Source organism: Suncus etruscus, chromosome 2 (genome assembly GCF_024139225.1).
Source record: "Suncus etruscus isolate mSunEtr1 chromosome 2, mSunEtr1.pri.cur, whole genome shotgun sequence".
In the NCBI taxonomy this organism is placed as follows: Eukaryota; Metazoa; Chordata; class Mammalia; order Eulipotyphla; family Soricidae; genus Suncus; species Suncus etruscus.
Window position 1 is genome coordinate 146,563,711 of NC_064849.1, and position 21,013 is coordinate 146,584,723.

The 21,013-nt window shown below is 36.0% G+C and overlaps 1 protein-coding gene across 1 annotated transcript; it reads right to left on the reverse strand.

Moving 5' to 3' along the window:
* Positions 1-552: 552 nt before the first annotated feature.
* On the reverse strand, positions 553-20,028 carry CETN3 (centrin 3). The gene is made up of 5 exons (XM_049769163.1): positions 19,897-20,028; positions 17,512-17,647; positions 14,724-14,838; positions 8,919-9,110; positions 553-878 (listed from the first exon to the last, which is right to left on the reverse strand). The coding sequence occupies exons 1-5, from the start codon at positions 19,911-19,913 to the stop codon at positions 835-837; spliced, it is 504 nt and encodes a 167-aa protein (XP_049625120.1). The 5' UTR covers positions 19,914-20,028; the 3' UTR covers positions 553-834.
* Positions 20,029-21,013: the final 985 nt, after the last annotated feature.

A 21,013-nucleotide genomic window follows, 5' to 3' on the forward strand; every position in this document is an offset into this window, starting at 1 on the left:
ACTGTACTCAATTAGTTTAAGAAGGAAATATTAAGATTTAACTGTCATAACAAGTTAAGGAACCAAAAATGTTGTAGAACATAATAAATGAGGACAAAGGGTCTGTAATGCACAATACCTCTTCCCTCCAAACGGAAAGACATGTCTCCTAAAAATGAAATTATGCCTCTAATAACTATTCATCTTCTACTTAAACATAGAATGTCAAACTTATTATGGGAAAAATGTACTATTCTAATGCTTTGTTTTTAAAAATCAGAATAAAATAGGGGACAGAACAATAGCACAAAGAGTATTTGACCTTGCATGTGGCCAACTTGAGTTCAATTCCCAGCACCCCATATGGTTCCCTACAAGGAGTAATTTCTGAGCACAGAAATAGGAGTAACTATTGAATGCCACCAATTGTACCCAAAGAAAAAAAAACACATATTCTCTCAATAAAAAGTTGAAGAGCTAAAAGATATTTGGAATCAAAATAAGTAGGAAATATACTAAAAAAAAATCAACAAAATTTAAAAAGAATGTGCACCAAGTACTGTTAATGTTCAATAAAAAAAAATTAAAAGAACATAACACATGATTCAATTTTTAAAACTTTATATAAAAGCTGTTTATAAATACAAAGCTAAACCACTACACTACCAATAATACAATTCATACAAATAAACTTAGCAGTAGTAAAATATGAATACAGAAGATGCTTATTATTTTTGGTTCTTCTGGGTGAAAAAATCTAAGTTGGCTTTCTTTTTTTTTAAACATGGCTCCAGGCGCAAAAATAGAATTTGTGATGGTAACTAAAACATTCTTCTTGTTTATCCTTGTAATTCTTTAAATGTCACCAGTCATAATAGCAATGAATTCCTCTTGATTTACTGTAATAAGAAAGTAGACATAATCAGAAACATTAAGTTTATTTTTCAGAGAACAATACTATTTTACAGTAAGGTATCTTTAAATGTGATAAATTTGTATGTCATAGTATTAACTAGAAAAAATAAAAATTATCAAAATATCAATTTAAACATATTCATATATACTTGTAAATTGTTTCTTAAAAGCCTGAATTTGTTTACTTCTTAGGTGGCTAAGTTCTCCTTATAGTTCTATTAAATTAGGAAACTCTCTGCAAATAAAAGTTCATATGTCACATATGTTAACTAAAACTCTAAAGGATGAAGATATATTAGAATTAAAAGAACAATATTATTTTGTACATTCTTGTTTTTCTTTTTTTAGCCTCAATTTTTTCTTTTTGGGCCATGCATAGTTGTGCTTAGGTATTACTCCTGGCAGTGCTTGAGAATCATCTGGGATGCAGAGAATCAAACCGCAGTCAGTTGTAGGTAAAGCAAGCTCCCGAACACTGTACTGTCATTCAGGTCTAGGTACTTTTGCATTTCTTTAGTATGTTTTAAACAAAGAAAAGGAAACCATATCACCATACCACAAAAGAATGTATAACATAGTAATATAATAGATTTAATCTTCATTACCAAGGTAATAAGATAGCTATTTAAAAAAAACGGATGTGGAGGGCCGGTGTGGTAGCACTGTGAGTAGTAGGGCATTTACCTCGAACACAACTGACCCAGGATAGATATGGGCTCAATCCCTGAAGCCAGGGTCAATTTCTGAGCACAGAGCCAGGAGTAATCCCTGCAAGCCTCATAATGTGCCCCCCCCCCAAAAAAAAAAACAGATGCAGAGCCACAACAATAGTACAGCATGTCAGGCGCTTCCTTTGCAAGCAGCTGACCTGGCTTCAATTCCTGGTACCACATATAGTCCCCTGAGCCTACCAGAAATAATCTCTGAGTCCTGATGGGTATGGCTCAAAAAGAAAAATAGATGTAAGCATAGGATATGGTCATTAATAAAAAAAAAAAACTTTAAGATTATCAAAACTAAGTAAATTTCAGTAATAATCTATTTTTTTTTGGGGGGGGGGCACACCTAGTGACGCTCAGGGGTTACTCCTGGCTATGAGCTCAGAAATAGCTCCTGGCTCGGGACCATATTGGACGCCAGGGATCTCAGCGTGCAATGCAAATGCCCCACCACTGTGCTATCTCTCAGGTCCCAGTAATAATCTATTTTTAAAGTTCAAATGTTAATACAGAACTTTATTTATTTTGAAAACACAACCATCAGTGCTCAAGGCTTTTGACTTTGGAGCCTGAGTCAACAATGTACAAGGCAAGCCCCTTAACCTGTGTACTATCTCTTTGGACCCAATTTTAAAGAACTAATATATACAGAATATACATAATATATACAGAAGGTATCTTCTTTTTTGTGTTTGTTTTTTGGGGGGGATTTTTTGGGGGGGTCACACCCAGCAGGTTACTCCTGCCTCTGCTCAGAAGCTGCTCCTGGCAGGCTCAGAGGACCATATGGGATGCCAGTGTTCAAACTGGAGTCTGTCCTGTGTTGGTCACAGTGTGCAAGGCGAATGCCTTACTACTGTGCTATCATTCTGGCCCCAGAATGTATCTTCTTTATGGATGAGTTCATAGGACACAAGACTAAACAGATACCTTAAAAGGGTATGATATGAATGATGATCTGACTTTGATAACAAGAGCTGATTACAAGAGCATAGTAGTAAAAAAAGAAAAGGACACATAGATTCCAATCATAGCTCAAGTTCTTCACTGAAGAGAGAATCTTTTAAGTTGCTTCTCCCAAATACCCAAGACACTAATATTTAAAATGTGTCTAACTTCATGAAATTTGCTTATACATGGACGGATATGTAAAGTATTATACTGAGCAAAATAAACCAGAGAGAGATGGATAGTGATAGAATGATGGCACTCATTTGTGTAATATATATATATATATATATATATATATATATATATATATATATATATATATATATATATAAGTAGTATGGTGGTAACACCCAAAGGCAATAGAGACAAGGGCCAGGAGACCAATCCACAATAGGAAGCTTGCCACAAACAGTAGGGGAATTGCAGTTAAGGCAAAGAAAGGACCATGATAAGGACTATGATGGCAGTGATATAGCAATGATCAGTCAGACAAGAACAGGGTGTTGAAAGGAGGTAAAACACGTGCAAGATACTCCTTCAGTAACAATATTGCAATCCACAGTGGCAAGGGAAAAAAGGAAAAGAAAGAAAAATGTCTACCATCAGAGGCAGATAGGGGGTAGGGGAGGGAGTATTGCAGGAGGGAAAATGGGGACATTGTAGTAAGAAATGTGCACTGGTGAAGGGTGTTGGGCATTGTATGACTGAAACTCAAACATGAACAACTCTGCAACTGTGAGGGAGGAAAAGTATCTAGGTAAATCATTTTCTTTTGTTTTGTTTTGTCTTTCAGCCACACCCGGTGATGCTTGGGGATTACTCCTGACTATGCACTCAGAAATCGTTCCTGGCTTGGGGACCATATGGGACTGCGGGGGATGGAACTGTGGTTCCCATCCTAGGCTAGCATGCACAAGGTAGACACCTTACTGCTTGTGCTACCACTCCAGCCCCTAAGTAAATCATTTTTAACACCTTACCATAAGTTGTGTAATTTACCAAAACCAATAACAGGGGTCCTATTCTAGAGTATCTTAAAATAAAGGTAAGAAGATATTAGATACTAAATTATCATTATCTTAGAAGTAACAGTTGTACCTTATAAGCTGATATAAGAAGTAATATCTTAGTCTTTTGCAGAGGCACGCTAAAATAGGGGAGGGCCAAAGTGAGAGTACACTGGATAAGTCACTCGGCCTTGCATACAGTTCTAGGTTCAACCTCTGGCATTCCATGTAGTCCCACAGTCCTACCAGAAGTGATCCCTGAGCCTAGAGTCAATAGTAAATGCTGAATAATGCTGGTATAGCCACAAATAAAAATTTTTTTAAGTATACTGGTTCTAAAATCCAACAAAACATTTTCATTAATTATGTTAATCATGTTCTATACCTGAAACAGAAACATGATATCCGCCAAAAAATTGCCTAAACCAAAAAGATACAGGTTGAAAATATCTATTATAGCACTAAAATTTACTTCAAATGGTAATTATTTAGATGCGAACTAATTCTGGGAAACAGCTCAAAGGATGAGATACATGCCTTGTAAGTGGAAGACCCCAAGTTTGATCTTTGTCATCACAGGGTGCTAGTTCAAGCACCATCTGGTAGAGCCCCCAGTACTGCAGGGCCCAAGCATTACCATGCCCAAATCATTGTTCAAATTTCAAATTTAGCTTCATATAGTTCAAAACCACACTTTTTATATTGTTAATGTAGACTAGCATTTCAAAAGTAAAACTATTCCGTAACTTTATATCTAAAAATAGAACACACATCAAATGACAAAGTAGAAAGCTGAAGGAAGTGGCTGAGGAAATTAAAATAGTTCTTTTAATACCAGTGAGCTTTTTAGACAATTTAAAGAACCTGGGAAGCCTTCTGTACGTTTGGGTTTATAACCTTCTCTATAAACAGGATCATATATCAAGTTCCTATATCAAAGAAATGTAGCACAATGCAGACCTTAAAATAGGCATTTGATAAAATATTTATAAATACTTTTCATTTTATTCTACACTGCCTTTTGTTACAAAATTTTTATACATTAATCATTTCATAGGGTAAATGCTCTATCATTAAAATAAAGAATTTTAGAGAAATTAAGTAGGTTAATAAGTACTTTGAATAACAACCAGCTTTGGAGGGTACACAACAAATTTTAGCAACGAAAGCATTTTATTATTTTAGTTATAAATAATTTATAAAATAAAAATTATTTTTCTAATACATTACTTCCTGCAATAATGATTTTTAATGTTCACAAACAGAAACCTAATATAGCACATGAAGCACTTCAGTGTCATGGCTAAAACATGTTCATCATGCTTAAGATCTGAGTTTGAGTTCTGGGTCTGGCAATGTGTTAGATTTGTGATCATCTTGGACAGGTTATAATATTTCAGAGCTTTAATTTCTTCATCTGTATATGCATCTATCCTATGTAAGAAAACACTTAAGATCATATTTCACAAATTATAATTAGAAAATTCAGAGACATAGCCACAATGTAACTTAAGCACAGAATCCAACATATAACTATTATGTTACTTATAACTATCAATTTATTTATTTTGGCTGTGGAACCACACCTGGCAAAGCTCAGGGATTACTCCCAACTCTGCACTAAGAAATTACTCCTGGCAGGCCCAGGGGACCATATGGGATAATGGAGATCAAACCTGGGTCAGCCATGTGCAAGACAAACATAATATCTGGTGTGCTATACTTTAGCCCCCCACTTGCAACTATTTAAAAAATAGTCCATGTGGCTTTTCAATCATTTCTATTTTAAAATAGAAATTTAAAAATATTTTTAAATATTTTCTGACTTTTATACATCTTTATGTATAAAATGTTAAGATGTTTTGTGAAGGATAGTGAAGTTCTTTCTGTAACTAATTTTTATTTTCTATTACATCTTTATTTTATTTTTGGGGGACAACATCTGACAGTATTGAAGGCTTATTCTAGGAGTCTATGCTCAGAAATCACACCTGGAGGTGCTGAGGAGACAACATAGGGTGCCAAGGAATGAATCAAAATTAACTGTATGAAAGACAAGTACCTTAACATTTTTAGTCTTTCTACAGATCTACATTTCCTTTTTCTTTAACTCTGCACTTAAATTTATCCTCTGTACACAGTAAAAAAAATTTCACTCCAAAGTGCTTCTGTGGAGGCTGGAGCAATGGCACAAGCCATAGGGCGTTTGCCTTGCATGCGCTAACCTAGGATGGACTGTGGTTCTATCCCCTATGTCCAATTTGGTTCCCCAAGCCAGGACAGATCACTGAGCGCATAGCCAGAAGTAACCCCTGAGCATCACTGGGTGTGGCCCAAAAACAAACAAACAAAAAAAAAACGCTCAGGGATTACTCCTGGCTATGTGCTCAGAAGTCGCTCCTAGCTTGGGGGACCATATGGGGCACCGGGGGATAGAACCACAGTCCATCCTAGGCTAGTGTTGGCAAGGTAGACACCTTACCTCTAGTGCCACCATGCCGGCCCCTAAAAAAAAAAAAAAACTTAATTAACAAAAATAAAGTGCTTGTGTGAAAGAAATTCAAAGATGAAAGAAATCACTAAAATATATTGTTCAGAAGATTGTAAAGCATTACAGTATTTCTGGCTTAATACAGTACCATAGATTATTTTTTAAACTATGGACAAAAAATTAAGTGGTCAGGTTAACAAGTTATTATAAAACATAAATTCTTGCTTTTTCAAAAGTGTATTGATTTTCATATAGTTGGAGAAATGCATATAAGACATTATCCTAAAGCCAGACTACTTGGGTTAAAGGTCTAGGTTTCATTATTTCTGAATATAAAAAGGTCTTTCAACAACATACAATTTTCTGAAATTGCCACAACAATAGTTGTAGTTATCAGGTGCATTAAGAAAGAATATCATATAGTTACTATGCATTCTGCAAAACAAATATATATAATTCACAAAAGCATTCAAAGTTAAATATAAAAAATAGCAGTGTCTATGTGCATGTAGTGTGTTATCATATGTCTAAAGACAGAATCTGATGCATAATAAATTCTCAGAACCCATGCAAACTGGAGACACATTCCTAAATTGAGAATTATCCATATTAAAAAAATTTTTTTTTTGGTTTTTGGGTCATACCCTGTGGCTCTCAAGGGTTACTCCTGGCTCTGAGATCAGAAATTGCTCCTGGCAGTCTAGGGGTACCATATGGGACACCAGGATTCGAACCACCATCCCTCCTGGGTCTGCTGCGTGCAAGGCAAACGCCCTATGGCTATGCTCTCTCTTAGGCCCCCAGATCAGCTTATTTAAAGACAAGATATTCCTTTGCACAAAATCTTACCTTTAAGACTATGTATAACTATGCATTATATTTGGAATCAATCACTAGAACAAAACATAAATGTTACTTGCCAGTTAATCATTTGAATGAACAGATGAATATCCAAACAATAGTTCTATCAATATTCTCTATCACTAAAGAAAGTACCTTTAGTATAAAGTTCCTGGGCTGGAGCAATTGTACAGAGGGTAGGGTGTTCTCTTTGCACACAACAAACCCAGGCTCAATCCCTGATCCTCAACATCCCATATTCACCAACAACCACCAGGAGTGATTCCTGAGTACTGAGCCAAGAGACCCCTAAGCATTGCTGGGGGTGGCCCAAAAATTGAAAGAAAGAAAAAAAAAGTTCTTTTAAATCTAACTTACAGGGGCCGAAGAGATAGCAAGGAGGTAAGGCGTTTTTGCCTTGCATGCAGAAGGTAGGTAGTTTGTATCCCGGAATCCCATATGGACCCCTGAGCCTGCCAGGAGCGATTTCTGAGTGTAGAGCTAGGAGTAACCCCTGAGAGCTGCCGGGGTGTGACCTGAAAACCAACCAACCAAAAAAAAAAAAAAAAAAGTAAATCTAACTTGGGACAGTAATCAAGATCTATAAAAACACACATAAAAAAAAATTTTTTTTTTTGGTTTTTGGGTCACACCCGGCAGTGCTCAGGGGATACTCCTGGCTCCATGCTCAGAAATCGCTCCTGGCAGGCTCGGGGGACCATAGAGGATGCCGGGATTCGAACCAATGACCTTCTGCACTAAAGGCAAACGCCTTACGTCCATGCTATCTCTCCGGCCCCCCTAAAAAATTTTTAAATGTGAAAGCAGTAGTCTTTAACTGCAAATATCGGTTACAGTTTAAGAAATCATTTTAAAGACTTCAGGCTTTAAGTATCTTTGTTTAAAAATAATTGTATCAGTACTGTTTCAAATATTAAAATGTAGAAAAAGTTCCCCAAATGTTCAAATAATATTCTCATAAATATTAGAAGACCCATCAAAACACTGCAGGAAGAAACAGGCAATTAGAGCAGTTTGGAATTAAGAAATGACATGATGAGCGGCATAGAATAAAAAATGTTTGGGGTATATAGAATATTTCATCTAAGAGGGTACATATGGGAGGTAAGCACTAAAGTACAAAAGTAAAATAATAAAATGGGAAATAAAGTTAGATAATGTAGAAATCAGAGAAGGCTGTTGGCTTTGAAGATTCATTTTCAAGGCTCCGAAGAAGGAAATTTTCCTTAAATAGGGAAGAAAGTATATAAGCATAGGCATCAAGTTGAAAGCTACAAAAGTCAGTGAGAGAGGATTACCATATCTGTTTTTCTTGTGTGGCATTGTTAGTTCATAAGACATTTTATCATTATGTATCAAAAATTAATAAGTGAGGCTCCTATTACATGAAACTTTTACAATTAGATCATTAAAATATAAGCTAGGACAGCAATAAAAAAAATTCAAAATATTTAAAGGTTGGTATCAATTGAACTTAGTAGTAATAGTTTAGAAGTGCATGTGGGGGCCAGCGAGATAGCAAAGCCATAGAGCGTTTGCCTTTCATGTGACAGACCCGGGAGGGACCCAGTTCAATTCCCAGCACCCCATATGGTCCCAAGTCTGCCAAGGGGCAATTTCTGAGTGCAAAGCCAGGAATGACCCCTGAGCACTGCTGGGTGTGGCCCCAAAACCAATCAATCAATCAATCAATTTTAAAAAAAATTCGAAAAAAGTGTATGTGTTTAAGTCTTAATGGATTAAAGACTGGTGATATTTCGTCCTCAAATATAGTTAACTTTTTGAAAATTGGACTATATTACAATCCATGAAGCTGGTTTCAAAGACTTCTTATTTTCTAAATTGGGGAAGTAAATATTTGTGAGAAAAAAAAAAGGCCATTACAGGGTGAACAATAAACTTAGAGAGGCATAGAAATTATTTGGTTACAGAAAAATATACTATATACATAAATATCAAGAAGACATTAGATAATATATTTTACTTGAAACTTACTTTCTCCATCACCATCTTTATCAAATTCTTCTATCATAGCCCGAAGTTCTTCATCACTCATATTCTCACCTAATTCTCTGGCAACTCGTCGCAAATTCCTCAAGCTTATTTTACCAGAATCATCATCATCAAATAGCTTAAATGCCTTCAATATTTCTTCATGAGGGTCTCTATCTAATATCCAGTCCGTCACTACAGTCAAAAAATAATTTTTTTTAATTTTAAATGAGTCTGCATAACAAAAGCAATCAAATGTGACATTAACTATTTGGTGAGAATTAAAGATATAAATCTGTCAACATGTCATTTACAATAAAATGCCAAAATGAGAGCCACATACACAGAGGAAAAAAAAGCATGCAATTAGAAAAATCTCTATATTTTAATTTTAACCATACAGAAGTTAAATATTAATATAGAGATAAATGTGATAAGTGTACATATAGTCTCAATAATGTATACTATTATAAGCATAAGTAAAATAAATTTATTTAATACAAAGGCAAAATTAAAAGATCTATATTCATACAATATTATTTTAAGGTCTACTCTAATCAAGAATTATAGTAGGTCCCACTGACAGTAAGCACACAAATCTGGGCTTTAGTAATGTAGTTGCAGAGATAATATAATAACCAAATAATCAGAAGCAACTGGTTAATAGATGTTTGATGACTAAAAGCTAACAATGACTATTCTTCAAATTTAATCCAAATAAGAAACAAACTTCTGACAAATGCATAGCCATTACTGATACAGATGCAATCTTAGGCAGTAGATAAAAATTCTACTGATAAAGATTCAAAATTAAAAGACCCTACTGATTTTCTAAAATATAAAAATTACTAAAAAGGATCAAATCTTAACTATAGGTAAGAAACCCAAAAATGGGGGAGTTGCAGAGAAATAGTAACAGATGTAATGCACTTGCCTTGTACATTGCTGACCCCAGTTCTACCCAAAAACTGCAAATATTCCCCCAATCATCACCAGAAACGACCCACCTAAGCAAGCAGAGCCAGAAGTAATCCCTGAGCACCACTAGGTATGGATCAAAGCCACTCCACTCAAAATGCCAAAGAGGTCATAACCACTTTGTACTTAAAGATATCTCTCAGAAGATTAAAATAAAAATTTTAGATCTCAATAGTAAAAGTAAATTTTAATATACAAAATGAAATAATATAGTAATTAAGCAAGCAATACTTTCTATTGATAGTCATTAGGGACAATAATAACTAAATTAAGGACAAAAATAACTAAATTAAAGTTATAATAATTATATATAATAACATAGCTATAACAACAATTGAAATAAAACTCTATGATATAACTTTCCTAAAACACTAAATAAAATCTGTAAATAGCTAAGTAAATGTCTCTGAAGTAATTCTACATGCCAGAATTTGTAAGTTTCACTATACAATTAAAAATAGCTACATCCTGCTGAATTTTACAAAAGTCATTAAAAATCATTAAGGTCAGGAATGTTGTGGTAAATGCATGTATTGTGTGACTGAGGTCCTGTATTTGACTCCAGGTAAGCCCTCCAAAACAAAACAAAAAAATAGAATCATTAACACACTGATACTGTGAAAACTGGGTGAAAAGTACTAGAATGTATTAGGTACCCAAAATGTAAAAGAAAGTACAAGTCCGAACCAAATTATTATTATTTTGTTATTTCACATTTGGTTGAATTATAAAATAAGCCCTTTACTAAAGCTAATGTTAAATCACCTACACACATATTCAATAATTTTCTTTTATCCATTAAATTTTATCCAAGACTCTCAAGAAACTAATTAAAGTATATTACTACAAGTATGCAAATCATAAAGGCTCATAAATATTCAGTTAAAAAGGAGTTGGCATATATACAGCCATCATACCAAAATAAAATACTGCACTTAACTCTATGGCTCAAACTCAACTAATTTTGAATTTAGTCCCAACAAAAAAAAAGCAGGACAAGGAAAAAAAAAGTGTTAAAAATTTTTCTTCACCAATTAAATAATTTACATGACAGGTGAACCAAAAAAGCAGCTTGCTGAAAGTATTAATGTACTTAAAGAAGCAACAGGGTGATCTGGGGAACAGATGGGGCTCCAAGATGTATAAATTCTTATTCCACTGGTGCTTTAATTGTGTTAGCTACTTCAGACTTCTCTGTCTAATCTTTTATCAATACTTTCCCTTAGAATGCAGGCTTTCTTAGGAACTACAATAACACATCATTGTGTACAGCAAAAACATTACTAGTCTGTAACTTTATAGTGATTGTTTTCTATGCCTTTATGTTCTATTTCTGATCTATAAAACAGAATTTAATTATAAGAAAAAATACTTTCAACGAAGTTAACAGTTTGAGGAATCAATATATTTCAAAAATTCCTGTCCATGTAACTACTTTCAATTATTTAATTTTATCAGAAATATACTTCTGACCAGAGAAATAGCACAGGGCTGCTAGGGCACTTGCTTGCTTTGCCTGAAGCCAGACCCATTTTGAGCCATAACATCACCTGGCTGGCCCCCCAAGAACCACTAGGAGGACCTGTGAGCACAGAGCCACTAGTAGCCCTGGAGCATTGGAAGCCCAAAAACCTTCATCCCCCCCAAAATAATGTACTAGAACTGACACATTATAAAAACCACAATACAGAAAATTAATGAGCATAAATTTTTTTAAAAAATAATTAAAGATGGGGCCTGAGCAGTGGCGCAGCAGTAGGGTGTTTGCTTTGCAAGCGGCTGACCTAGGACAGACAACCCGGCGTCCCACAAGCCAGGAATGATTTCCGAGCGCACAGCCAGGAGTAACCTCTAAGCATCTAAGCCCAAAAAACAAAATAAAATAAAATAAAATAATAAAAATCACTAACAGTATGCTAGAAATATGGCTTCAATTCTATTACTCATTTCCTTTTAGACATTTCTAACATACGTTATTTTTTTTAACTTTATTTATTTATTTATTTATTTATTTATTTATTTATTTATTTTGATTTTTGGGTCACACCCGGCAGCGCTCAGGAGTTACTCCTGGCTCTACTCTCAGAAATCGCTCCTGGCAGGGTCAGGGGAACATATGGGATGCAGGGATTCGAACTACTGTCCTTTTGCATACAAGGCAAACGCCCTACCTCCATGCTACCTCTTTGGCCCCACAAGTTACTTTTAAACTCAGCAATTATAATTCACCAGACTTCTCCCACCCTCCCCCAAAAATCATCTTCATAGGGTGAAATCTTAAGTCACTTTTCAAAGGCTTTCTTCACTTTATCTAAGAAGATAACAACATGTATTAAAAGTAAAAAAAATAATACTGACAAGATTTGACACAGGGATGAGGATAAGATGGAGTGCTCTAAAATACCCATTCTTCCTATATAGCACAAAAGCAGCATAAAACCATGGCTTTGGCAATAAGGGCTATAATTTGCCAACTTTTGACTGATACAAAAATTGTAATTTACCACACAGTATCAGAACTATTGTTATCACTATTTAAATGCTAAGCTCCATGAAAGAAACATTTTTTTTTTTTTTGGTTTTTGGGCCACACCCGGCAGTGCTCAGGGGTTACTCCTGGCTGTCTGCTCAGAAATAGCTCCTGGCAGGCACGGGGGACCATATGGGACACCGGGATTCGAACCAACCACCTTAGGTCCTGGATCGGCTGCTTGCAAGGCAAACGCCCCTGTGCTATCTCTCCGGGCCCTTTTTTTTTGGGGGGGGGGGCCACATCCGGCGATGCTCAGGGGTTACTCCTGGCTGTCTGCTCAGAAATAGCTCCTGGCAGGCTCGGGGACCATATGGGACGCCGGGATTCGAACCAACCACCTTTGGTCCTGGATCGGCTGCTTGCAAAGCAAACGCCGCTGTACTATCTCTCTGGGCCCTAAAGAAACATGTCTTAATAATTTTTAATTCTCCTCCCTTGCTCCAATATAGTACCTAAAAGCAAATATAATAAATCAACAAATATTTTCTAAGCAAAAAGAATACAGTATGTTAAACGGGCAATACAATAACAAATAATGCATTCCAAAATAAATGGTAGTATAGATATCTGATTTTGGTTATACTTTAACATAGCAATTTCTAAAATACCCATAATACTCTCTGCTGTCTAGATTCTAAATTTATAGTAAATATACTTTTATTTACTTTCTTCTGGAATAAGGAAGATTTCAGCTGCCATAGCTCATCCAGAAATACCTGTGTTAAGAGTTACAGTATGGCATGCATATATATATATATATATATATATATATATATATATATATATATATATATATATATATATATATATATCGATGGCATATGAAACTAACACACAAATGGTCTCATTTGTTTTGTTTTGCTTTGGGGCCACACACAGTGGTGCTCAAAGGTTACTCTTGGTTCTGCATTCAGAATTTACTCCTGGCTGGCTGAGAGGCGTATAAGTGATGCCAAGGACAAACCTCAGTAAAGCAAGGCAAATGCTATACCCACTGTACTATTGCTCCAACCCAAATGGTCTAATTTTAAGTTATCTGTCTCAAAGTAGGAAATATATATTCATCTGTAGTCAGTGATTTAAAAATAAATCAAAACTCTTTTTTGTTAATAATTCCAACTGTAATACTTAGTTGACATCTGGTATTCCCAATAGGTAGCTTTAGTACAGATAAAAAATATACTGAGCATATCAAAAAAGTTTGATCCATAAATCAGAACTGGAGTTAATTATGGCTACTTACTCTAAATAGAACTGATTATTTCTTTTCTGATAATAAAACAAAAAGATGAGGCAAGGAAGAAGAAACAGGTATGGAGAAACAGTATGGAGTTCTGATTTCAAATCTATTAAAATCACAACTGATAAACTATTCACATGCTGAAGTTTGAGAATGTTTGAGATGATTATTAATAAAAGTGCTGACACAGGGCTTTAATTAAATTTCTTAAAGTGATTTAAGGAAACAGTCATCAGGAAAGTATAAACACGAAGGATATAATAATACGTATGTCCAGTGATATTAGACATAATTATTTTCAGCCACTAAAGCAAATAAAACAAAGATTGCATTTTAAAATAAATAAGAGACTTACTATAATCTAGAATCATTGATTTGTTATTTGATTCTCCCATTAAACCTAAGGTAGTGCTGCTTCCATCTGATAATTAAAAAGGAGTTGAAAAGAAGACCAACAAAATCACTTACCAGAACAATCTTGGGAAGTTCTTCCCAAATATATGCCAAATTCGTTTCACTCTCAGAAACAAATTTTTGATCATCCACTTAGTTTTACCACATAATAAAAATACACATTCTAGGAAAAATACCTTTCTATAAGAAGCTACACAATGGTCACTTGGTTATAATATTCAGAAAAAATATAAGTAAATCCCACAGGGAAGAAATGAATATTGTTTTTTTTTCTTTGAAAATCAGAAAAAATAGGGACCGGAGGGATAGCAGAAAGGAAAGACGTTTGCCTTGCATGCAGAGGGACGTGGTTCGAATCCCAGCATCCCACATGGTCCCCTGAGCCTGCCTGGAGCAATTTCTGAATGTAGAGCCAGAAGTAACCCCTGAGTGCTGCCTGGTGTGACCCAAAAACCAAAAACCAAAAAAAAAAAAAAAAAAAGAAGAAGAAGAAGAAGAAGAAAATCAGAAAAAATACTCAAAAAAATCAAGTGAAAACCAAACTATATTAAAAAAAAATAAATTTGCATAATCCAGATTATTTAAGAAATACTGAAATATTAACCAGACAATTGCTAATTACAGAGAATAGTAAGATACATACCAACTTCACTAAAATCTTCAAAGGTGATTTTCCCTGTTGACTCTCTGTCATAGTCTTTAAGAATCTTCAGAACATCAGCTTTTTTCACATCAAACCCCAAGGCTCTCATTGCCACCTTTTGGATTAAAAGGGAAAAGCAAATTATAAAGTATTTACAAAAGGGATTTCCAATATTAGATAAGTTTTTATAATTTAAGGGATGACAACATATTACAAAAACATAATTCTTATACATATTTATCTTTAAATAATAGCTTTTCTTCACTACTGAAATTAAAAGGCAACCTTTTCTATATTTCCTACTTTAAATATAACAAAGCAATCAGTAAATGTTTAGACTAAATATACAATGCACTGGCTTAGTGCAAAGATAATTTTAACATGCTATGGTTATCAAAAGGTTATGCAAAATGGCATATCTATAACATTAAAGAATTTTAACACAATACAGTTATAATAAAATTAACAGATATATGACTAGCTTCAAGTAATCCAAAGTTCAAGATCTTGACAAAGTTTAAAATCCTACTTTAAATGCTTTGAGCTCTGCCTTTACATATAGATGAAGTAAAGTAAAGAGCATTTAGAATAAGATACTAGTTTTTAAATAGTCAGTAAAATAGTAAGGTCAGTTAAAAAAAAAGAGCATCTTACCTTACCTGAACAGGAAAAGTATAGACAGGAAAAAGCAGTTAGCAAATGAGAAAAGTGGGCAATGAGCAAAAATGGAGAGTTTTCAGTTAAAACAAAAAGTATCTGGGCCTTGGAAGACAATGTCAAAGACTGGAGTACATGCCCTGCATGTAAGGGGGTTAGATTTTGCCTGGCCCCAGAACACTGCTGGTAGTAGTCCTGGCTGTCCCCAGTATTGCTGGAAACATCATCCTAAATGATGAGTCTGATTACTTAATATAAGGCCAGAATTACTGAACACAGAGGCCAGGCCAAGTACCTCCAGGAATGGTTTAAAGCATTACTGAGAGTTTTCTGCCAAAGAAAATCAAAAAAACCTGTATTTCAGCGTGAAATGATATATCATTAAAAGTTAGAGAAAAAAACAATATGGTTCAGTTTAGAGGTTACATCCAACAGTGCTTGGGGGTTACTTCTGGCTGTACTCAGAGATCACTCCTGGCATTGTTCAGTGGACCATCCATATGCCATTCCAGGAATCAAACCTGTGTGGGCCACATATGCAAGGCAAATGCCTTGTCCATCAGACTATTTCTCCAGCCCACTATTATGGTGGGAAGGATTTCTAGTAAAAGGAAGCTATTGGAAGTGAAAATGTGAACAAGAAGGAAACAAACCAATTGCTCTATTTATGAAATAGGATTGTAAACCAAGAATAGAAATAGCAATACATACAGGGAAGAACTGATCGAAACTGGGTAACTAAAAACAAAAACAACAATAGGAGGAGCTACAGAAATTTTACAGGGATAAGGCACTTGCCTTACCTTGGTATCCCACACTGTTTCCCAAGCCCTTCAAAAAAAAATAGTTCAAAAGTCAAACCAAAAAAAAAACAAAAACCAGAAAAAACTAAAGAGCTACTAATGTAGCTACTAACGTGTTGTGTGTAACAGCAATACTACTATTAACAGTAATTTTCCCTTGTATCTTTAATTCTAAGTGCTAATGCTGACATTTTCTCCTATTCACATGGTGTTGACATCAGACATCACTTACCTTGTATTAGAGAAAGCAGGCTGACACTGCTACTAACATGTTTAAATTATCAGACAAATAATTCTTCCCCAATCAGAAAAATAGAAAGTAAACAGTGAGAGCATAAGCTTAATTGTCTAACTCAACTAGTTTGAAATATTTTAATTATGTGAAAAAACATTAATATCCCATCTTGGAATGAACACTTAAAACATGGTTCATTTTATGAGCTGTAAAGATAGAACAGCAGGTAAGATGCTTCCCTTGTACGTAGGTGACCAGGGTTCAATTCCTAGCATCCTATATCATTCTTCAAACACCTCCAGAAGTAACTCCTGAGTGCAAACATGAGTAACCCCAAGGCATCACCAGGTAAGATGCACAAAACATCAACTAAAACGTAACACTCATTTTACCTTTTATAAATTATATTTACTAAGAAAATATGTTAGAAATCCTATTAAGTTTTATTTAAAGCATTAACTCAAAATATTTAATTAGAAATGGATATAAAAAACAACTGCTAAAATGCAAATAATCTTAACAGAAAATCTATTTTAAATATTACTCCTATAGGGACTGACATGATAGTACAGCTGGTAGGGCCCTTGCCTTGCACATAGACAACCTTGGTTGGATCCCCATCAACCCAGATAGTCCCCTGAGCACCAGCAGGAATCAATCAATTACTTCCAAGAGTAATTCTTGACTTCAGAGCCAGGAGTAACTCCTGAGCATCACTGTAAATGGCCCAATCTCCTCACTCCTACTAAAAAGTAAAGTATATTATTACAGACTGCAGAGACAGGATAATGAGTAAGGTGCTTGCCTTAGATCAAGGTTCAATCTCAGTCATCTCATATGAGATGAGCTCTACTAGGTATGATCCCTCAGTACAGAGCCAAGAGAAAGCCCTGAGTACCACTAGGTATGGCCCCAAAACAAAAATTAGTGATCAATAATAATAAAGTATACAATGGCATGGGCTGGAAAGATAGCTCGATGAGTAAGTAGCAAGCAGCTCACACTCTGCAAGTGGGTGTTTTCATGGCTCCAGAGACGAATAACCATGAGCACTAACAGTGTGCCCGCACCCCAGAGAAAGTGCACTATTTACCTTTAACTCGTGGTAATCTATTGCTTCATCTTTGTCGGTATCAAATAGTTCAAAAGCATCTTTAATTTCTTGTTTCTGTTCTTCAGAGAGTTCTCTTCGTTTTTTCCTCTTTGTTTTGTCTACTACAAGCTCATTTCTATAAAATAAAGATCGTAAAGGTCTATTTTAATACACTTTAATCCCTTTCATCACTGTCTCTACATGACTGGTTCCAAAACTGCAACTTAAGAAATTAATGCCAGTAAGTTTTACAATTCTACAACAGAATTTTGTAAAATACAAAATTTCCCCTACATAAGTTGAAGCCCTGCTCATTTCATAATCTAAATTGCTAAAATTCTGTTTTCCCCAAACTGAAAAGTATTATAGTTAATTTAGAAAGATAATAACCTAACTTCCGTCAAGTTTCAAATAATTCCCATTAGTGTAATGAAACAAGAATTAGAAGAAACATTTTTGTCAGAAGTTTCAACATAAAACCAACTCTACCTGTCCTATTAATTTTAATGTACAATACGGGTTTTTAAAACTCCAAATGACAGCAAATTCATAATAGACCAATCACTAGCTGCTTACTGCTAGTGCTTATATCTATCAAAATTACTTTCAAACACTATGACACCAAATAAGTACTTTAGCCCTATGGCTTTAAGTTTATTTGCCTTTTTCCAACAGTGTTAACACTTCAATTTCTTCCACTAACACCAACCAATCAAAAGAGTGAGTCTCAAGAGAAAACAAATATTCAGCAATTCAAAGGCTGAGTTTTTGTGCTAACAGTACAGGTTAATGGCTTTGTACATCTCTTAGCATGTCAACCGTTTGTCACAAACTGAAAAAAAAATTATTTAAATTTTTTTCATTTAAAGAAAATATATCACATAGTTGACACAATTGATCATAATACATTTGTTTCAGGAAGAACAAAGGAAGGTTATTAAGAAAAATAGAAAGACTAATGAGATGGAAAAGAAAAGGTACAGTAGCAAGTATATTTTTGAAAATCATTGAATGACCAATTAACTCAATAAAGGCCCAGCAGAAGGTTTAATAAGCTATTCTTCTCTCTCTCTGACTCAGTCTCTCTCTTTTAATATGAGATAAAGAAGTACAGTAAAAACGGCAATATAGTGGCAATTGTTGTTTGCATAGGCCCAGCAAAATATGGGGGACATGGAAAGGAAAAGTCTTGGCCTAAATACAAGGAGACCTTACCCCTGAAGTTTTCTGGCATAAGACCAACTCTAGGCTCCAGGTATACAAAGTTGTCCAACCTAAGTCATTGTCTGTAGTGCCAATAAACATGTTGTGAAAAAACTTTTTTCAAGAAAATTAAAATTTTATTTTCAAAGCCAGACGTCTTAAGAGAGGCCCATATTAAAAATGTGGCTACTTTCCCCATGGACAGCAGCCACTAGTAGGACAAGATGCTTTGGAAGGCACATCAAATGATGTGAATCATCACTCAAATCACTCAAATGATTTTGAAATCACTCAAAATGGGTCTCTGGTTAAATTGTAAGGCAGGGAGAAGAGAAGGGATTTTGGTGGTGGTGGTGGTGGTTGGAAAGTCTGTTGTTTCCAAAATGGAGAGTTCATTAGCAGCTGTTTAAGTGAGAGAGGGGTGGTTCAAATCCCTGTATCCCTGTATCCCTTAAGGTTCCCCGAGCCTACCTGGGGCGATTTCTGAGCACAGAGCCAGGAGTAACCCCTGAGGGCTACGGGTGTGACCCAAAAAGGAAAAAAAAAAAGGCAAAACAAAACAAACAAAACAGTGAGAGCATAAGCTTAATTGTCTAACTCAACTCGTTTGAAATACTTTAATTATGTGAAAAAACATTTATATCCCATCTTGGAATGAACATTTAAAACATGGTTCATTTTATGAGTTGTAAAGATAGAACAGCAGGTAAGATGCTTCCCTTGTACGTGGGTGACCAGGGTTCAATTCCTAGCATCCCATATCATTCTTCAAGCACCTCCAGGAGGAACTCCTGAGTGCAGACATGAGAAACCCCAAGGAATCATCAATCACCCCCCAAGGTAGACCAGTTAGCTCCAAAGAGGATGCAGCTCCCAGGGCTGAGTTCAGGAATAGAAACCTCGCGAGATTTCACTCCCCCTCCTCACAACTGCCAACCCTTCCAAGGTCTGGAGCTGCCAAAAAAAGCCCCAAGTCAGCTCAGCACCAGGCAGGGCCTGAAGCCTGATCACAACAGAACCAGCTGGGGTGAGAAACCCGGATGCAGGAAGGCTGGTCCAGCTCTCCCTTCCTGGTTCCTCCCTCGGCCTCTGGGCCCCAACTTGCATCCCTTCCCCACACAACCCCCGCCCTGGCATCCCGCTGTGGGCTGTGGAACTCCTTGCCGCTGGCTCGTTACCGACCTCAGAGCTAAACTCATTTTCTCTTCGGACACAAAGAACGAACGACTTTAAGCCCTGCCCCAGGCTGCAAAGCTTTTTTCCACAGCCGGCCAACGAGAGAGACAGCCACAGCCACCGAGGCCTCGCGGACCGCCCAAGGGGCGGGGCCATGTAGGAGCTGATTGGTTCCTGAGAGTCAAACTCTGCCCAATCAGGCGCCGGCGTCGGTCGTACTCTTTGCTCATTGGCAGGATCTAGGGTCAATCAATCAGCGCTGTCGGCCACGCCCACTACCTCTCCTTCCCTTTAGATTGGCCTGTTGCGTTTTTTTTTTCCCTGAGTCCTTTGCAGAGAGGTCTGAGGCCCAAGTGTGTGTTTCTGTTGGCGGGTGATTTGGCGTCACCTCCAGGTTAAGGACTGAAGCCATTGGGTTGAGAAGGAGGTGGCCTGGGGAAATCACGCCACCAACTGCTGTTAGATTAGAGGATGGGGAAAAAATTGGGGGAGTAGGTCTCCTAAATGTTTCACTGCTTTGATCTCATTCTTGGAAGATCCTAAATACTTGGATTTTTTTTTCTAAAACACTTATTTGAAAACCCTTGACATAGGCATTTGTTTTTCCCTTACAAACTGTCCCAAGTAATTTGGAGATGGTCAGTGGGCTCCTTTTTTGGGTTATTTTCGGTAAAGTTTGTGCACAAATCTTGCCTTTTGCCCCCCCCCCCGCCTTATTTCAGCCATGATTTGTCCCCCCACCAAAAAAATATTTTTCCCCATGCCTTAATCTGCTTATATTTAGGATGTTATCATTACTACCAAATTTAAGACTCTTGAAACTAGCTTCAAGCTCTTAAAGATCCAATGTTTTGTCTTTTCATTTCTCCTCCCTGGCAGCATTTCTTGAAGGTTAGGATTTTATCTTTCCTTTAACACTTCCTATGCCTAAAACAATATCTGGTGCATTAATTAGTTGTGCTGTCTTGAATGGACTATTGCTGAAAACTCATCGTAGAGACCTAAACTACACAGCTTACCAAAACGAATAGAAGAAGAGCCTAAACTAAGTTGATAAGTGGGGCTGGGAAGAAGGGGGGAATCTACCAAATAATTTTTGAAGTATTTTAAACTAAAAATGGAA